General features: G+C 31.9%; 1 protein-coding gene across 1 annotated transcript; it reads left to right on the top strand.

Moving 5' to 3' along the window:
* The first annotated feature begins 6,141 nt into the window (after positions 1–6,141).
* Positions 6,142–13,229, top strand: LOC119600776 (putative uncharacterized protein DDB_G0284695). The gene is made up of 5 exons (XM_037951286.1): positions 6,142–6,950; positions 7,546–8,093; positions 11,578–11,665; positions 12,038–12,453; positions 12,512–13,229. The coding sequence occupies exons 1-5, from the start codon at positions 6,387–6,389 to the stop codon at positions 12,999–13,001; spliced, it is 2,106 nt and encodes a 701-aa protein (XP_037807214.1). The 5' UTR covers positions 6,142–6,386; the 3' UTR covers positions 13,002–13,229.
* The last annotated feature ends 2,592 nt before the right edge of the window (positions 13,230–15,821 follow it).

Raw genomic sequence — 15,821 nt, 5'->3', positions numbered from 1 at the left:
TTTTTTTTTGTGGGAAAACTATTAGTGAACTCAGTGGACGTATCCTCGTCGGCTACACCACTTTTGTGGGGAGGGTATATTGGGTTTTTGCTGGTGTTTGTCCTATACCCACTTTAAATTATACCAATCGGCTCAGAATCATTTTCTGAATCGATTTAGCTATGTCCGTCCGTCTGTCTGTCCGTCCATGTAAACCATGTAATCAAACTACAGGACACAATTTTCAAGATAATTTGATGAAATTTGGCACATACGTTTCTTTCGACCCAAGAACAAAAAATGGCTAGAATCGATTCTTTATTTCACCTAGCCCCTATATAACCGTACCCCCAAATAGAGCTTTTGAGCTCATAACTATGTTAAAAGTTCTATTATTCTCTACATAAATTAGTAAGTCTAAATAATGCTGCCGATTTTTGTAATGATCGCGTCTCATTTGACCCTAGCCCCCACACAAAGTCCCGTTTAGAAAATGACTTAAAGATCAATAATTCTCTTATAAAAACTAGTATTACGATGAAATTCTCCATAATTAACTTTAATGTTAACGTAAATCCCTCTATGAACATTTATAAGGAAAGTTTCATATTTCCCCTTGCCTCCACATAACCTCTCTTCTATAAAATCACTTTTTTTGTCAACAAATTGTTAAAATATTTCTGAACTAATGAAAATCTACTTAAATATTTTATAATTAAAAATAAACCTAATAATAAAAGCTACACACTGGTGTAGGGTATCATATGGTCGGCCATAACCGACTATACTGTCTCACTTGTTTACTACTTACTTAACTCTTTATTAGCAAGCGTTCGTGTTAAGTACTTCTTAAACTGCCTATTTGTAAGTGAATGTAACAATTCTATAACAATTACAAATTGCTCAATACGAAATATTGCTAATTTCTTTTAAAACTCTTGACACTCTTTAATAATATCTTAACAAAATCTAATAATATTTCTATGAAATACTCAACCATATTATCACACCTAAACACACAAAATTCTTACGACTGTTTAATGTAGACAACATTTCTTTGACCTTTCCCAAGAAAAACAATAGACAGACGTGGAGACATTATAGAAAAAAAATTACTCTAAGTACGACTATAACAGCCACTTATCAAAGTAAAAGATCATGTCCAACTGCTGTGTACAAATTATCAAAAAAACACAACTACTACAGAACAATTACAACGAAAGTAACAAAAAATACAAGACACAAACGGTGATAAACTATCGATTCAAGGAATGAAGTGGAAGTTGAAAACTGTATGTGATAGAAATAGAGAAAATTAGCTTTAAATCTATTTTGCATGGGGGCTTTAGATCAGTTAAGGGTTTGATATTGACAGTTACTCATTATTTTGTCAAGATCGTCGAGTTTGTGTGTGGGCATACTGTCTTTGTATCTTGTAATAGTTTAATAAACATTTAAACATCATTTATTTTTATTTAAATAATTAAAAATGCCACAGTTCCATGAAAGTAAATATAACAATTGTGTAACAAAATGTCAGGCTTGTATCAATATTTGAAAATCTGAAGAAGGTCTGAATGAATGAATCTTGATCTTTTGTATTTACCTTTGACATCTATTAACAATAATCCTAAACATATAAAAGAAAGAAAAACCATGTCAAATATTAAGAAGTCATTTGACAAAATAGTTTTCACTTTAAGAAAATAATGGACAAGAGCAAGTAATCATGCTAAAACATTATGAGGGTTTTTTAACTACTATCTGAGAGGATAATTAATGATTTTTGGTTTCTTAAATATTGTCTTAATTATAAGAACAACTCTTAACTTAATTGTAAGATCACTTTATCCCTTAACGTGAGTTATATGAAGAAAAACACTCCGGTATGTGATGGAAATCGATTGATATGAAAAGTTGTGATGCATTGGTACTAGAGTTTGGAGTTCTAGTTTCAAAATGTTTCTATTGTTTTATTGACAATTTTTTAAATTTTTCATGTAAATTCATAAATCGAAAAAATCTGAAAAAGAGCCCGAAATTCTCATTATAAATTTTTCTTTTTCCATTTGATACCTGTTTGAATAACAAACTTGACTATGGCAATGCTGTTTATAACATTCACAATAGTTTATATGAAAGGATTTTGTCTTGGCTAAGCTGATACTTATTCAATTCAAACACCACTTTTAACTCACTTGTAGAGGTCTCTGCTGCCAAAACATTGCTCTCTTTATGTCAAATTCTTATAATTTTGTATATCATTTTATATGTGCCGCTATTTTGACAACTTCCTATGGCAACCATTATTATTATTTTGATTGATAGTTGCCTTTTTTTATTTACAGTTATTTTCTGCTATTATGTTTTTTTATTTATTTTGTTTGCATTTAAAACTCCCACATATTTAAAGATAAAAATAGACACAAAATATATATTAAAAAGAAATCATTGAACTAGTGAATGATAAATTAATAAAACTAACTGACAAAATGTGAACTAAATAATAGTATTGTATTTCCTGTCAAAAGATTTTGAGCAGCTAACATATTTTTTCTACAAATCTACAAGATTTTTTTTAGCTTATAAAAACTGTGTAAAAATATATTTTATAAAGCGTTTTGCAAACAAATTTATTTTATTATAACTACTGATTTAAAATGCCAACAGTTCCAGCGCGTAATTTTGGTCGCAATAAAAAATATACCGGTGATACCTTGTCCCTATTGGGCACACCACAACCTACAAACGCCATACGTTCCGAAGTTACTGAAGTTCAATTGAAATGGTCAACGTCGGGTATGCAAAACTGCCAAGCAGCACCACCACCCTGTAAATATACATGTTGGTGGTCATCACCCCCCAAAACGGTTGGCAGAAAAAGTGCCAAGGCTCAAAAGTAAGTAAATTGCACATTTATCTAGTAGCAATTATTTGGCAAACGATTCTAAGCAAATATGTTTATGGAAATCTACATACATACATAGCAACATACATATATATGTAGGTATAGCATTTACTAACACGTTATTGGTATGTATTTTGTATGTTGTGGATAAAATTACTTAGATTTATAGCACGTTTAGCTGTGGTGGCCAAACAGCTTTAGCCATAGTGTTAAATAGACAACAAATAACCGTTAAAGGTCAAAATAACTTGAAGGTCAGTGAACTTTTTACAACATAAGAAGAAAAAGGTGTCGTGGTTAGGAGTGGGCAGAGGATTTTATACAAATAAACAATACAAATACAAACTACAAATAGAAAATACTTATTTCTCATTAGTTGTGATTTCTTTTGTATTAAAAAGTTAGATTTTGTAAGAAGTTGCGATATGATCAGATGATTAACAATATTTCAAGGTCTTTTTTAAAAGTTTATTAGGAAATAAAGGAGTGTGACATGTTTGAGGACAATTATAAAAATATGAGTTTGCTAGAAAAATACATAATTATGTTTAATAAGAGACAAGGGGTTTAATAAGAGACATGGGTTTTTGGAGATATATAGAATATACTGAAATATCGACTCGTTTTCCAATATTCAAGATTCCTAGAGAAGAATTAGAGAAATAATCGTATTCACTACAAATAAATCTAATACTAATTAAGTGTCAGTAATTGATAAACTAATAAAAACCACTTTGGTTCTATTATAGGGTCCATAAATTGGAATACAGTTATTCGCAAAAGCTATAAATTCTATTAATCCGCTATATTTTGCCTTTAAATTTTCGACAGCTCGCTGTAAAGGACTACAAATTACCTTAGATTAGGTTACATAGGAAGCTGGGCAGTCACATAAGTTATGTTTTTCCATCTCTTCTTCCTCCTCTAAACAACCTTTGAAATAGCTGTTACGTAGGTATGGCATGCGTCCATTCATACTGTACTCAGTATGTACCCTGCACTCCGCACACGCGTGTAAAGAGTACTACTCAAAGGACTGGTTCAAAACTAATCCAAATATATGGAAAAATATGGAGTATGTTTTATGATGTCAGAGTAATCCCAAAACTACTTTCTTGCTCTAATTCTGGGAGTGTGTGATCCGCAACAAGGCCCTATGCATTCTATGGACTATGTTGTTTGAAGAAATGAATATAATCCCTGCCAGCAGTACAAAACGGATCATATACTCCAATAATGTTTACAAGGGAGTAGTTTTGTGATTACCTAAATGGATCTTGTACTCCAATGATTTGGCAGGGTATAAGAAGCCTTAAACGAAAGCCAAGAGAGTGATGAACAGGAGAAGTTATTTTCGATACTATGCAGGGGGTAATAGAAGACTACTTAGTTCCTGAAATGTTCGATACGGATTTCAGGGGGGATCGCCCTAGTATGATCCGTCAATAGAGCATTAATTGACAATTTCATTTCCCCGAATTCCATTGTGTCCTGTTAAACACATCAGTTCGAGAAGAATTGAATACATTCAGATTAAATTTAACTTTAAAACTTTCGAAGTGAAACCCTTAATGATGCTTGACTGTTTACGTAGGTGTTAATGTTCGACGTCTTCAGATTTAGTTCTCGAAAGTCTCTTGTAGTTAGTTCCTTTTCTAAACAGTTGGACTCTGAAGAAAACAACATAGTTAAAATGAGATTAACAGTTTGGATAAGGCGGCATTGCCGGAAACTAGTTATAAACCATCATTATAGGCAACTAACGTCACTTGGATGCTTCCAAAGCTCAACAGTTCACGGTATACATAACTTACTCACAAATGAAGTCATTCGAATTCTAGTGAAGGAAGTCAAGATTACAAAGTTTCTTTTGTCAGCAAAAGAATTTATAACGTTCCACTTCATAAATTGCTTTTTAATCAGGAAATTATCGTAATGATTGAGTGTACAAATATTCAGAAATAGTTCCAAAAACCAGTTGTAGAATAGAAAGTTATTTTTGTAACTTGAAGATTCGCTTAATTTTTCGTTATCCTATAAATATTTTATATCAATCTGTTTACTTTCTCCCCATTTTTAATTATTTCTGGATTTCTTGCCATACAAGATTTCAGAAACTAAGATACTTCCTATATATTATTATAAAATCAAATTGGAAAATTAACTGTTGAAACTTCTATAATATAATGGAAAACACCATATAAAAAGTAAATGAACTCGCACCTAAATCAATAACGGAAGTACGAGTAAAAAACTTTACGCATTATTTATTAAAACTTTCAAAAGATATGTTCGTTTCAATATTAATAATTCAAAACTAAAACAAGAATATAATCTAAAACCACCAAACCCAACTTCTCTTTCAAAACAATATTAAAATAATATTTTGCTATTTATATAAAACATGTGTAATCGATTTTCTTGAAATTTCCCTTTTTACTGCTTTTAATGCGTCGCTAGAAAAATGACTACTTCAAAACTGTAAGAAGCCAAGATAAGAAAGTGATTAACATATTAGTAAATGAGTTGGACTAATCCATAATACAGTCAGCTCAAACAAAAACCAAACAAACTGTCAATTACTTGGCCAACAATTATGTCACTGACATTGAAATTTACTAAAGGTTTCTTAGCCTTTTTCTATTCGAACTCACTAAACTGGATGGCAAAGTTCAAAGGAAGTCTCAGATTTATTAAGAAACAGAACAGAAAACCACATAATAAATGTACATTTATATTATTTATTGCTTAAGGTGAACACAAAAATTTGCATAAACATCTACTATTATTATTTACATATAAAGTAGAAGGAAAAAACCAAACTAAAGCTAAACTAGAAAACTAAAATTAGTACTTTGCTATAACAATGGTCACTCATTCAGTGCGGAGAGCGAACAAATATTACGATTATTATTACTCTGGTAGCCAACAAATACAAATGTGTACATTTTCTTACGAAACATAAAAAGTTTTCTCAAGAATACTCTAACCTCTAAACAGCTGTTTTAGGGGGAAATTCTGCGCAATTAACAGCAGCGTGCTCCTTTCTAATGCCTGAACTAGTGACAGGAATACTTTCTATTTTAAATTGTTGTCGTTGTTGTAGTAGTGGTCGTTATAATAATGACCATCGGTATTTTCCCTTTAATACCACGAACACGAATACTTAGAGACGATGGTAAGCCAATCTAGCCAACAGCCAACTAACTTAATATCGTAAAAAGCATGTGTTTTGGTCATTTCGTGACTAAGTGTTGACCGTGTAACATCCATTAATAGTCACAGCGGTTGTTCTTTTTTAATGTTGCGTTTTAAGGTTTTTATTATACCTTAAGCCGGTTGTATTCATTTATTGATTTCTGTAAAAGTACAGAATAAGAACGTTGTGTTTTAAGTGCTCAAAGTGAAAAAAACATGTTCGTTTTAAAGTGAAGTGAAAATGTGAAAACCAGTAAAGTTTCGTATACTAAATGCAAAAGAGAAAAAAATAAATTAAATAATGCAAAACTTGGAATCCAACAAGGAAAATACAAATCCAGATCACTTCCTCAACACTTCTGCAACAAACACTACAACTACACTTTACCCAAATAACTCCTCAACTGATAACAAAAACTTGGAAAACGGTGATGAATTGAATACTGAAGACCAGGTTACAGCAACTGCAACCACCGGTGCCACTAGACCAAAATTTTCCTTTGCTTCTGATTATACACCCTCTCGTCACTTTTCAGGTTTATCGGCATCCTACGATTACACTTCGAATCTACCAATATCATCATTTACTGTTCTTAATAACGATTACGCTTCATCTTCGTCGTTCTCTCACAAACCCAACGCCATAGTGCACCCTTTTCGACGTCCGGAGCAGGCGGCATTGCCGAAATCTTACAATGGCCTTGAGCAAGAGCTTAGGGTTACCGGTTATAATCCCTCATTGTCGGTAACATATCCTCAATTGGGTGCCTCAAATGCGCGCCACTTTGCCGAAGAACTTAATCGCAAATTAAGTCATCTAAGCTCTAGCCAAGGAAGCCGTGATTTCAAAAATTCTTCACAACATGTAGGCTGACATGAAGTGTTTTTTTTTTTATTATTTTGAAGTATTGGGTTTTTATTTGGTGTTTGTAAGTAATATGTATGTATGTATGTATTGTTTACAGTGTGTTAAATAACTGTTTAGATCTTCTTTAAAGTAACTTAATCAGTTTTACTTTGAAATAATCTGTTTTTTAGTGAAAATTAGTTTTTTGTGAAAACTCAATTGTTCAAGGAAAACTTAATTTTTTAGTGAAACTTTGATATTTTTGTTAAAATCACATTTTTTAGTGAAAACTCGATATTTGATTAAAAATTTCAATCGAAGGTCTTGGTTCAATTATGTTACAAACTCCGCAGAATTTGGATATTTTTCGCTTTTTATCTTATGTACGATAAACTGATTTTCTACAAAATAAGTTGTATGATATGTATGGTCAATTATGGACCATCATATATCGAATGAGACCCAATATTAGTGTATAAAATTGTCTTTTACAAAATTATATCACAAAGTACATTAACCTTCCGCTTATCAGATAAAAACCCAATAACCATGGTATTCATTTCTACATAAAATCTTTTCCAAAAACACAAAAAAATTTCCTTTGGCTTTGTAGGGTAGCAATCAGGATACACTCAATCAACGACCACTTTTCATTACCACTGTACCCAGAGGCATATTCTTGCCACCGCCAAAAGATATTGTACTTCTTTCGCCGTCACGTAAACGACAATTGTACGCGTATTCTTCACATCCTGTCGTTTACAATACCACTTCGTCGTTGCCGACGTCTTACTACAACAACACGCACAATGTCCATAAAATTAAAGGTACCAGCGAACAAAACTACAACAATAGAAACAACACTTTCACAATGGCCAAGGACAAATATCGTAGCAACAACAACAATAATAATAGTACTGGTGGGGGTGGTGGTGGTGTTATTTCAAAAGTGGCAACTGATGGAGGGGCCAATGCGATCGCCTCAAATGATAAAGTTTTAATAGCGACAACAGCCACCAACACTACTTCTGCAGCCCCAAAATCGTCTTTACCTTTAAATGGTGTTAGGGGGTCATATGCTAACTCCACTCCAGTGCCGGGCGGTTTGCATATAAGCAAACAACAATTTCATCAACAACTTAAACAAAATCGTTCCAAAAGGTAATAAATAATCACACTCATACCAACACACAACAGCACCATCATGCTGCTTTTATTCAGTTTATTGGGATTTGTTTTGATTTCTTTAAGTTAATTTTCTATGGAAATTGGAAATAGTTTTATATTGAGAGAAGTATTATTTAAATGAATTTAACGAATTAAATGATTAACAACTTGCTACATGGGGATTTAATAGTTGTTGACCAATAATATATGGTTCAATAAATAGGGTAATAAAATATTAAGACCATATAATTATTTTGTTTTCAAATCAGTTTTGTTTTTCTTCGTTTTTTTTTTTTTTTTTTTTGTTTTTGTCCTGCAACGTTAATTTTCCATCATAAAAATAAACCAGGACACATTTATTTTATTCATCATCTGCATATACAATTAAGAACCTACATATCTAATACTCCACTCTAGGGAGGACAATTAAGTGGAAATTGTGTCATATGCGTCAAATCACGAACACAAAACGAAAAATAACCCATGAGCCACAAACTACCAATGACCATTCTTCATATGAACATTTCTATTTCAATTTAAACAGATAAAAAACATGTTAAAAACCACACAAAAAATAACAACAAAACAAACAAACAAAAAAAGAAGAATGAGAAATAATCATTAAATATTTATGGCATAATATAAATTTATCAACGAAACAGGTGAATATCCTGGGAAAATAAATACAAAAATTTACTTTGTACTAACTGTTGTATTTTATATGTAAATGTACACAGACATTCACACTTATATAAAAAAAATTAGATTGTATTTAAATTTAAAATAGTACAAATGAATACGTTTGTATTTAAAAACTAATACAAGGTTTTTTCCTATATTTATAATGAATTTTATTTTGTATATGGAACTTTTTTTAAACAAAAGAATTGAAATAGTTAGTGGTTTATTTTCGAATTTAAAAAAAAAAAACTTTTTATTCTTGAAAACATTCATACATATACACGTTATTTCCCATTATACTATACACAGAGAGAAATAAGGATTGCATTTGAATATCTCAAACTCAACTATTAAATAAATATTATTCATACTGCCTGTGGTACAAAGAATTAAAACATTTACCCCCTTATTCACAAAAAAAATTTTTATTTTATAAACAGTTTATAAATAAGATTTTGTATGGAAATTTAGTTTTATTAACCTTTTATAAAATAAAAATGTTGTTTGTGAATAAGGGGATTAGTGTACTACAAGTAGTATGAGTAATGTTTTTCAAAATATGAATTTTATTCAGAAATAATTGATCATAAAAAACGTGAAAGAATCTAAGTTTTTACAATATTTAATATTCTGGTTTATGGACTGTTTTCCGTACATCTGTCAGAGATATTTACTGCATGCTTCAAAATAACATATACCCCAGTTAAATGGCAGGATGTATACCCAAATCAAGGAAACCTAGCTATGCGACACCTAAGTCCTATCGACCGATAAGTCTCAAGTCCTTCCAACTTAAAACCTTGGAACGGATAGTCGATAGTATGGTTAAAAGCAGTATACGATACAAAGACCTTAAATATAAGCAACATGCTTATGTAAAGGGACGGTCGATGAAAACCGCTTTAAACGAAGTTGTCCACTACATAGGTGAATCCTTCGATAGCAAACTGTATGCACTGGCGGTATGCATTGACATCGAAGGCGCCTTCAATTTTATGCGCTTCAGTTTTATGTTGACCGGGTGCTCCGTAACTGGATCAACTACATGCAAGGACCCTAACTGACTTAGACCTGCCTGCTATGCAGTCGATGTAGTAATACTTTTATAGAGAAACGATCCAAATTACTTGTGTAGAAAAGCTGAGGAGGCTCTGAATACGGCCTTGAGCTGGGCTCAACCGAGAGGCCTCAATGTTAACCCGGCTTAGACAGAAATATGTCTTTTCACAAGAAAGACAAAAATTTCTACGTATACTGAACCCTGCTTCCTGGGCATCTTCTTGCCGGTGACAGACCAAGTTAAGTACTTAGGTGTAATCATTGACAGGAAATTAAAATGCAGACACATGGAGGATAGGATCAACAAGGCACATCGGTGCTGGACGATATGTAGGAGAACTATAAGCATGGATTGGGGTCTTAGACCAATTCTAGCTTATGCTTCAATAGTCTGGTGGACTGCTTTGGAAAAAAGTGTAATATAAAACTACAACAGGGAGTTCAGCGTACATGCTGCTTGGGTATAAGTGGTGCTATGTGTACTTCTTCAACCAAGGCTATGGAAACGTTGCTAGATATTCCACCCATTGAAACATATTTAAGATATGTGGAGGCGCTTACAGCCGAACGGCTCTCTGGCCAAAAGCGGTTATAGGACGCGTCATCAATGTTTACTGGACACATTGGAAGGTTATACACAATCATCGGACGTACCTGATCACATACCAGACACAGAATAAGTCGGAAACTTTGAAACGCTGATCCCAGATAGAATGTCTTGGTATTTAGAGCAAATACCTGTAGCAATCCGCTGCTACACCGATATATCTAGGTGTATTTCTTCGGATTTTATGTCCTATCAACCTAACCTAAAGATTATATCTGAGATATCATAGTAGAATCCTCTTTCATGGTCTGGACTACCTCAAGAATATGTCACTAACGAATCTAATCACATTTGTTAGAAGTACTGATTGATTTACTCGAGCTAAAACCAGACCTCCTTAATAAAGTTGGAATCTCAATGTCAAATATCCCTCGAGTGTTCTCCTTAAATTACGAGCAATCTATATAATCTTTCTTAAACTCATCTATTATGTCCATACGACTTCAAAATAAAAATCATATTTATGGGTGTCGGGAGACACATGAAACCGTGAATCTATAGTACTCTTTATCAATATCAAACAAACTTTAAGAATAGAAAATATTTGTGGAATATTTTTCCCTTAGCTACTTGAGCTTTCAACGAACATCGGTTAAAAATCTACTAAGAACTCACAATTTACATACTTGTGTGTGTGGGGGTACAATCAACATTTTAGTGTGTTACAAACGGAATGAGAATCATTTATACTAAAATTTTTCTCAGTGCTGCCATGTCCGACGCGTTGTTCTTACTAACAAATGTATTGTAATGTTGTTGTTTTTTTTATTTCCCCACTTCCGGTCTATGAAACTTTTGCAAACCAAATAAAAAATAAACAAGTTTAGTAAAAAAAGAAAAAATTTGCATAGGTCATGACTTTCTTTAAATAAATGATTTTTTTAAAAAAAGAAATTTTCTAGCAACTTACATTAAGTTAAAATATACAATAAGAATATTAAATAAATTCTCAAACTATTAATTCTAAATTTCAAATTACGTAAATGTTCATCTTAAATTCTATAGAAATTTAAACAGTTATAAAACAACAACATGAAAGGTCAAACAAAGTGTCCTTTGAGGAAATTTAATAGTTAATTGTTAAAGTGTTAACTGGCAATTAAATTTATTTTTATTTGTTTTCTATTACAGAGAAACTCCACCTCCTGAACCCTATAAAAATGTAATGCACGAGAGGCGAATTGTTAGAGGCAGTAACTTTGCCGGAAATCAATTACTGGTAAGTACCTAACAATAAAACACTTTTGAGAAAATCTTTTTGTATTAAAAGAAATTTACAAATTTAATTTGTTAATGAAATTGTTTGGATACTACGAATTGCATTTCAATTTTTAGCCCTCGTATTTTAATGTCCTCTTTTTGCGCCATTGATGATTATACATTTATTTACTAAATATATAATTTAACAAATTAATTATGTTGGCATGTTTGCAGGCCATTAATAAAATATATAAAAATATGTTAGTATTTGATGGGCCAACAAAAATATGACATTTTCATTTTAAATTTCCATTTTATTTGCAATATTTTTGGCAAATAAAAAAAACAGTTTGCTAACACCTCGTTTTGTATTAATTTGTTTTGTTTTTAGGGAGAATATGATCCCTTTGACAAGGCAGCCGAATATCGTAGACGCCAGGTTTTACGCAAAAAAAATGTCACACACCGCAACCAGCGCAATGTTTTGGGTACACCACCACCAGTAGAGGGACGGCGACATGAAGATGTACAAACCGATAAATATTTGGAAGAATTGGTTGCCAGACCTCCAGAAACTTCCGCAGAAACACAAACTGATATATTTTTAGAAAAACCACCAACACCTCCTTATATACCAGCTAAAATAGGCGTCGATGTAGCAACGGAAATTGGCGATGGAGAACTATTCCAATTCGATGCTGAAGCCCAGCCCATTATTGATGTCATGGTTGATAGTATTATGGAATTAAGTATTTTAGAAGTGGCTCATGAGCAAGAAATTTCGAATATACGCAAAAAACAACAGGAGTATGTGGTTTTTATTGTAAAATACATATTTTCATATAATAAAGTGTGTTTTTTTTAGACTTTTAGCAGAAAGAGAAGCTGAATTGGCTGAACTAAGACGTCTCGAAGAGGAGGAGATACGTTTACAAGCCGAGAAACAAAGACGCTTGCGTCAAGATAGCATTGCCAAATCTTTGGACGATGAAATGCAACGTGGAGTTACAGCCGCCAAATTACTACAAGGTCACATTGCCAGCATTTTACCAGAAGTTTTGGATAGTCTAGAGCCGGCTACAGATGCCGCCAAAAAGGAGCAACTAATGAAGACTATATGTCCTTGGCTATCGGCCGAAGTGGCCCAGGAAGTCGGTCAAATTGTAGATTCACGGGAAATACTTACAGTGATCATACAAGAAATCATTAAGCAACGTGCCGAAACCTATGCGGGTTACAAAGAAGAAACTCCCTCCCTTTTGGAGCAAATAGATGAGGAAGAACATGCCGCAGAAGAAATGTGCGAAACGGAAAAGGAATCTCCTCAGCCTCGTTGTCCACCAGATGTATCATAGAATAAAATCTAAACTAAATATCAATTTTATTTTTTATTATTATTATTTAGCAAATTAAAAATGGCTTCGTGTAACTATTGATTAATGTTATTAAGTTTTCAGTTCCCCCAAAATCATTTAAAAAAAAACTCAAGAAATGTTTTCACAAAATTTTAACAAAATTGTTGGTATTTTTAAAACAAAAAATAAAACATCTTTATCTTTAATAAATAGGAAAATCTTAAAGGAAAAAAGCATTTTAGAAATTATAGAGTGTGATTTTTAAAGAGGTTTTTCATTTAAGATTTTCCATATTTTTTTGAAGTAATAAATGTATATAAAATTTATCGAAAATTAAATTTAGTTTGAATATTCACTTACCGTTAGCGGGGATTAATGGGTTTTTATGCTACCAAGATATCATTGAAGAATATTAAATGTTTCAGAACTTCCTGGATTTTTTAAATTTTTAATCTTTGGTTATTAATTTTAAAAAACAAATTTTGAATTTGAAATGGAAATTTAGATTTTTTAATTACACTTTTTACTTTGATATTTAAACACACATTTTATTTATTTTTTTTTTTAATTTTGCAACATAATGATATGTATTTATTTTTTCTTTACCATTTTTTATATGGAGCAAATTTTTTATTTAACAATTATTTTGTTAGAAAAATGTAACAGTCAATGGTTTTAATCTAAACTAAATGTGGAACTAACAATTCTAACTCAACTATTGGGCAACATTGTCTTAATTACTATTGGCATCTCTGCAATTTACATTTTCATTCACACACACTTACAGAAAACTTTATTATACCCTACATCACGTTTGTTCTTAAAGTATACCGATCGTCCCTGAAACATTTTCTGTGTAAATTAGGACATATGTATGTATATGACTGTCCATGTAAACATTGTGCGAAAGGTACAGGTCTAAGGTATACTAGTATATCTTCAAACTAAGTTTTATATAAGCCCTTATTTGATCCTAGCGGCCATTAAAAATATCTTAATCATAAATAATTTACATACATATGTATGTATAACCATTAGTACTGTGATAAAATTAAAGATAACTAACTTTTAAATAAAAATAAATACCTCCTAATTTTCTGAGGATCGTCTCATATTTAACCCTAACTCCTATATAAAGCCTCTTTTAGAAAAATAGCTTTTCATCAGTAAATTACTTAAATACATAGGAATTAAGGTAATATTCAAAATTCAACAAATTTTTTTTATAAAAAATCAATAATTTTTAAAATTTCTATACTTCTAAGGTGTCATATGGCGAACATGCCTATATGGTGCTCCCATTATAAAGTATTTTTGCCTTTTATTTTATTTTACACATCCACCATAAGCCTTTTTAATTTATGATTAACAATTTGCACTAATCATTTTAAAAATGTTCACATTTGCACAAAATTTCTACGAAACTTTCACAAGTCACAAATTCATTAGCCTCAATTTTAACTATTTATTAAATAATATTTAATTAAGCGCTACTAAATTTATTTAATAAAGTAAAAGCTGCAAATTTCTGCGAAGTTTTGGCGCAACTAAAGTTTTCTTTTAACTGACATTTATAGTGAGAGGCCATAGTTTTAAGTATTAAAAGCATTTTAGTGGTACCTTAATATCTACTTTAAAACCATCTGGTACTTTAACAATACTTGTTGCATTCCACAATTTTCTCAAACACACACACTTACACAAGCATCTTCGCTAATTTTCTTACTTCCTTTTCCACACCAACAATTATTTGTAATATGATTTTTACTAACCGAACAATTGATTTTTTTTTTTTAAATTTCATAATACCCGTATTTATTACACTTTATTTAACGAATTTATTATAATTATATTTGCGAAACTTTATTAAATTCACGAATTTTTACGTCTAAAGAGAGACGTGATTTGTTGCAAATTCCGGCGCGAGTTTACAGTTTCTAAACTAAAGTTTTCTTTCAACTGTCATTTATAGTGAGATGCCATAGTTTTAAGTATTAATAAGCATTTTAGTGGTACCTTAATCTCTAATTTGAAACCATCTGGTACTTTAACAATACTTGTTGCATTCTACTATTTCCGGGTTTTATTTTTGGGATTTGGTTGAGTAAAGACATAAAGCGGCTGATTTTATTTTATTTTTGGAAGATTACACAACATTAATTCTTGGAGGATTGAAGACACTCAGTCTTTAGTGCTGAATACGTGGGATACAATTTTCCTTGGATTTTATGGATATATGTTCATATGGATTGCCACGATATTGACGACGTTGCATCTCAAGGACAAGTTATTGACAACAAGGTTGAACAGCAAAATTCCAAGAGGAGACGTAAAAGCATATCAAACCCGGACAATGGCGCTGCTCCCATTAGCAGCAACAGATTCAGTCTCCTAGCTGACCTTGACATAGAGAGTAATGATGACTCCGCCGGCACTCCAAGGAATTACGGCACTGTTAACAAGCCAACTAATTCCACTTCAACGACACCAACTGGTAACAAATTCTGCCCCCCTATATTTTTGTACAATATTAATGTACAACATCTGGTGAGCCAACTGGAGGCGAAATCACCCAAGATAAATTTTAAAATAAAGAATGTTAACAGGAATAAATGCAAACTTTATCTTTCAGACGCCACTGTCCATACGGAAATGATGGCGGTACTTAAGGAGAAGAGGATAAATTCTTATTCATTCACTCCTAGAGAACTGAAGCAAATCTCGTTAGTTCTACGTGGCCTATATCACGGCACTGACATCGAGGAACTAAAATCACACCTGGATGGGATAACTCCCGATGTAATCTCAAAGGTTACAAAA

The sequence above is a fragment of the Lucilia sericata genome, unplaced genomic scaffold (genome assembly GCF_015586225.1).
Source record: "Lucilia sericata isolate MDLA Ls3-8-SP2 unplaced genomic scaffold, ASM1558622v1 Contig000120F_arrow, whole genome shotgun sequence".
In the NCBI taxonomy this organism is placed as follows: Eukaryota; Metazoa; Arthropoda; class Insecta; order Diptera; family Calliphoridae; genus Lucilia; species Lucilia sericata.
Note: the sequence above shows the minus strand (reverse complement) of the source record. Positions and strands in the feature narration are given on the sequence as shown.

Coding starts and splice junctions, on each gene's coding strand:
- LOC119600776 (XM_037951286.1), top strand. CDS start 6,387: ATGCAAAACTTGGAATCCAACAAGGAAAATACAAATCCAGATCACTTC. Junction 8,094..11,577: donor AAACAAAATCGTTCCAAAAG/GTAATAAATAAT, acceptor TTTCTATTACAG/AGAAACTCCACCTCCTGAAC. Junction 12,454..12,511: donor ATACGCAAAAAACAACAGGA/GTATGTGGTTTT, acceptor TGTTTTTTTTAG/ACTTTTAGCAGAAAGAGAAG.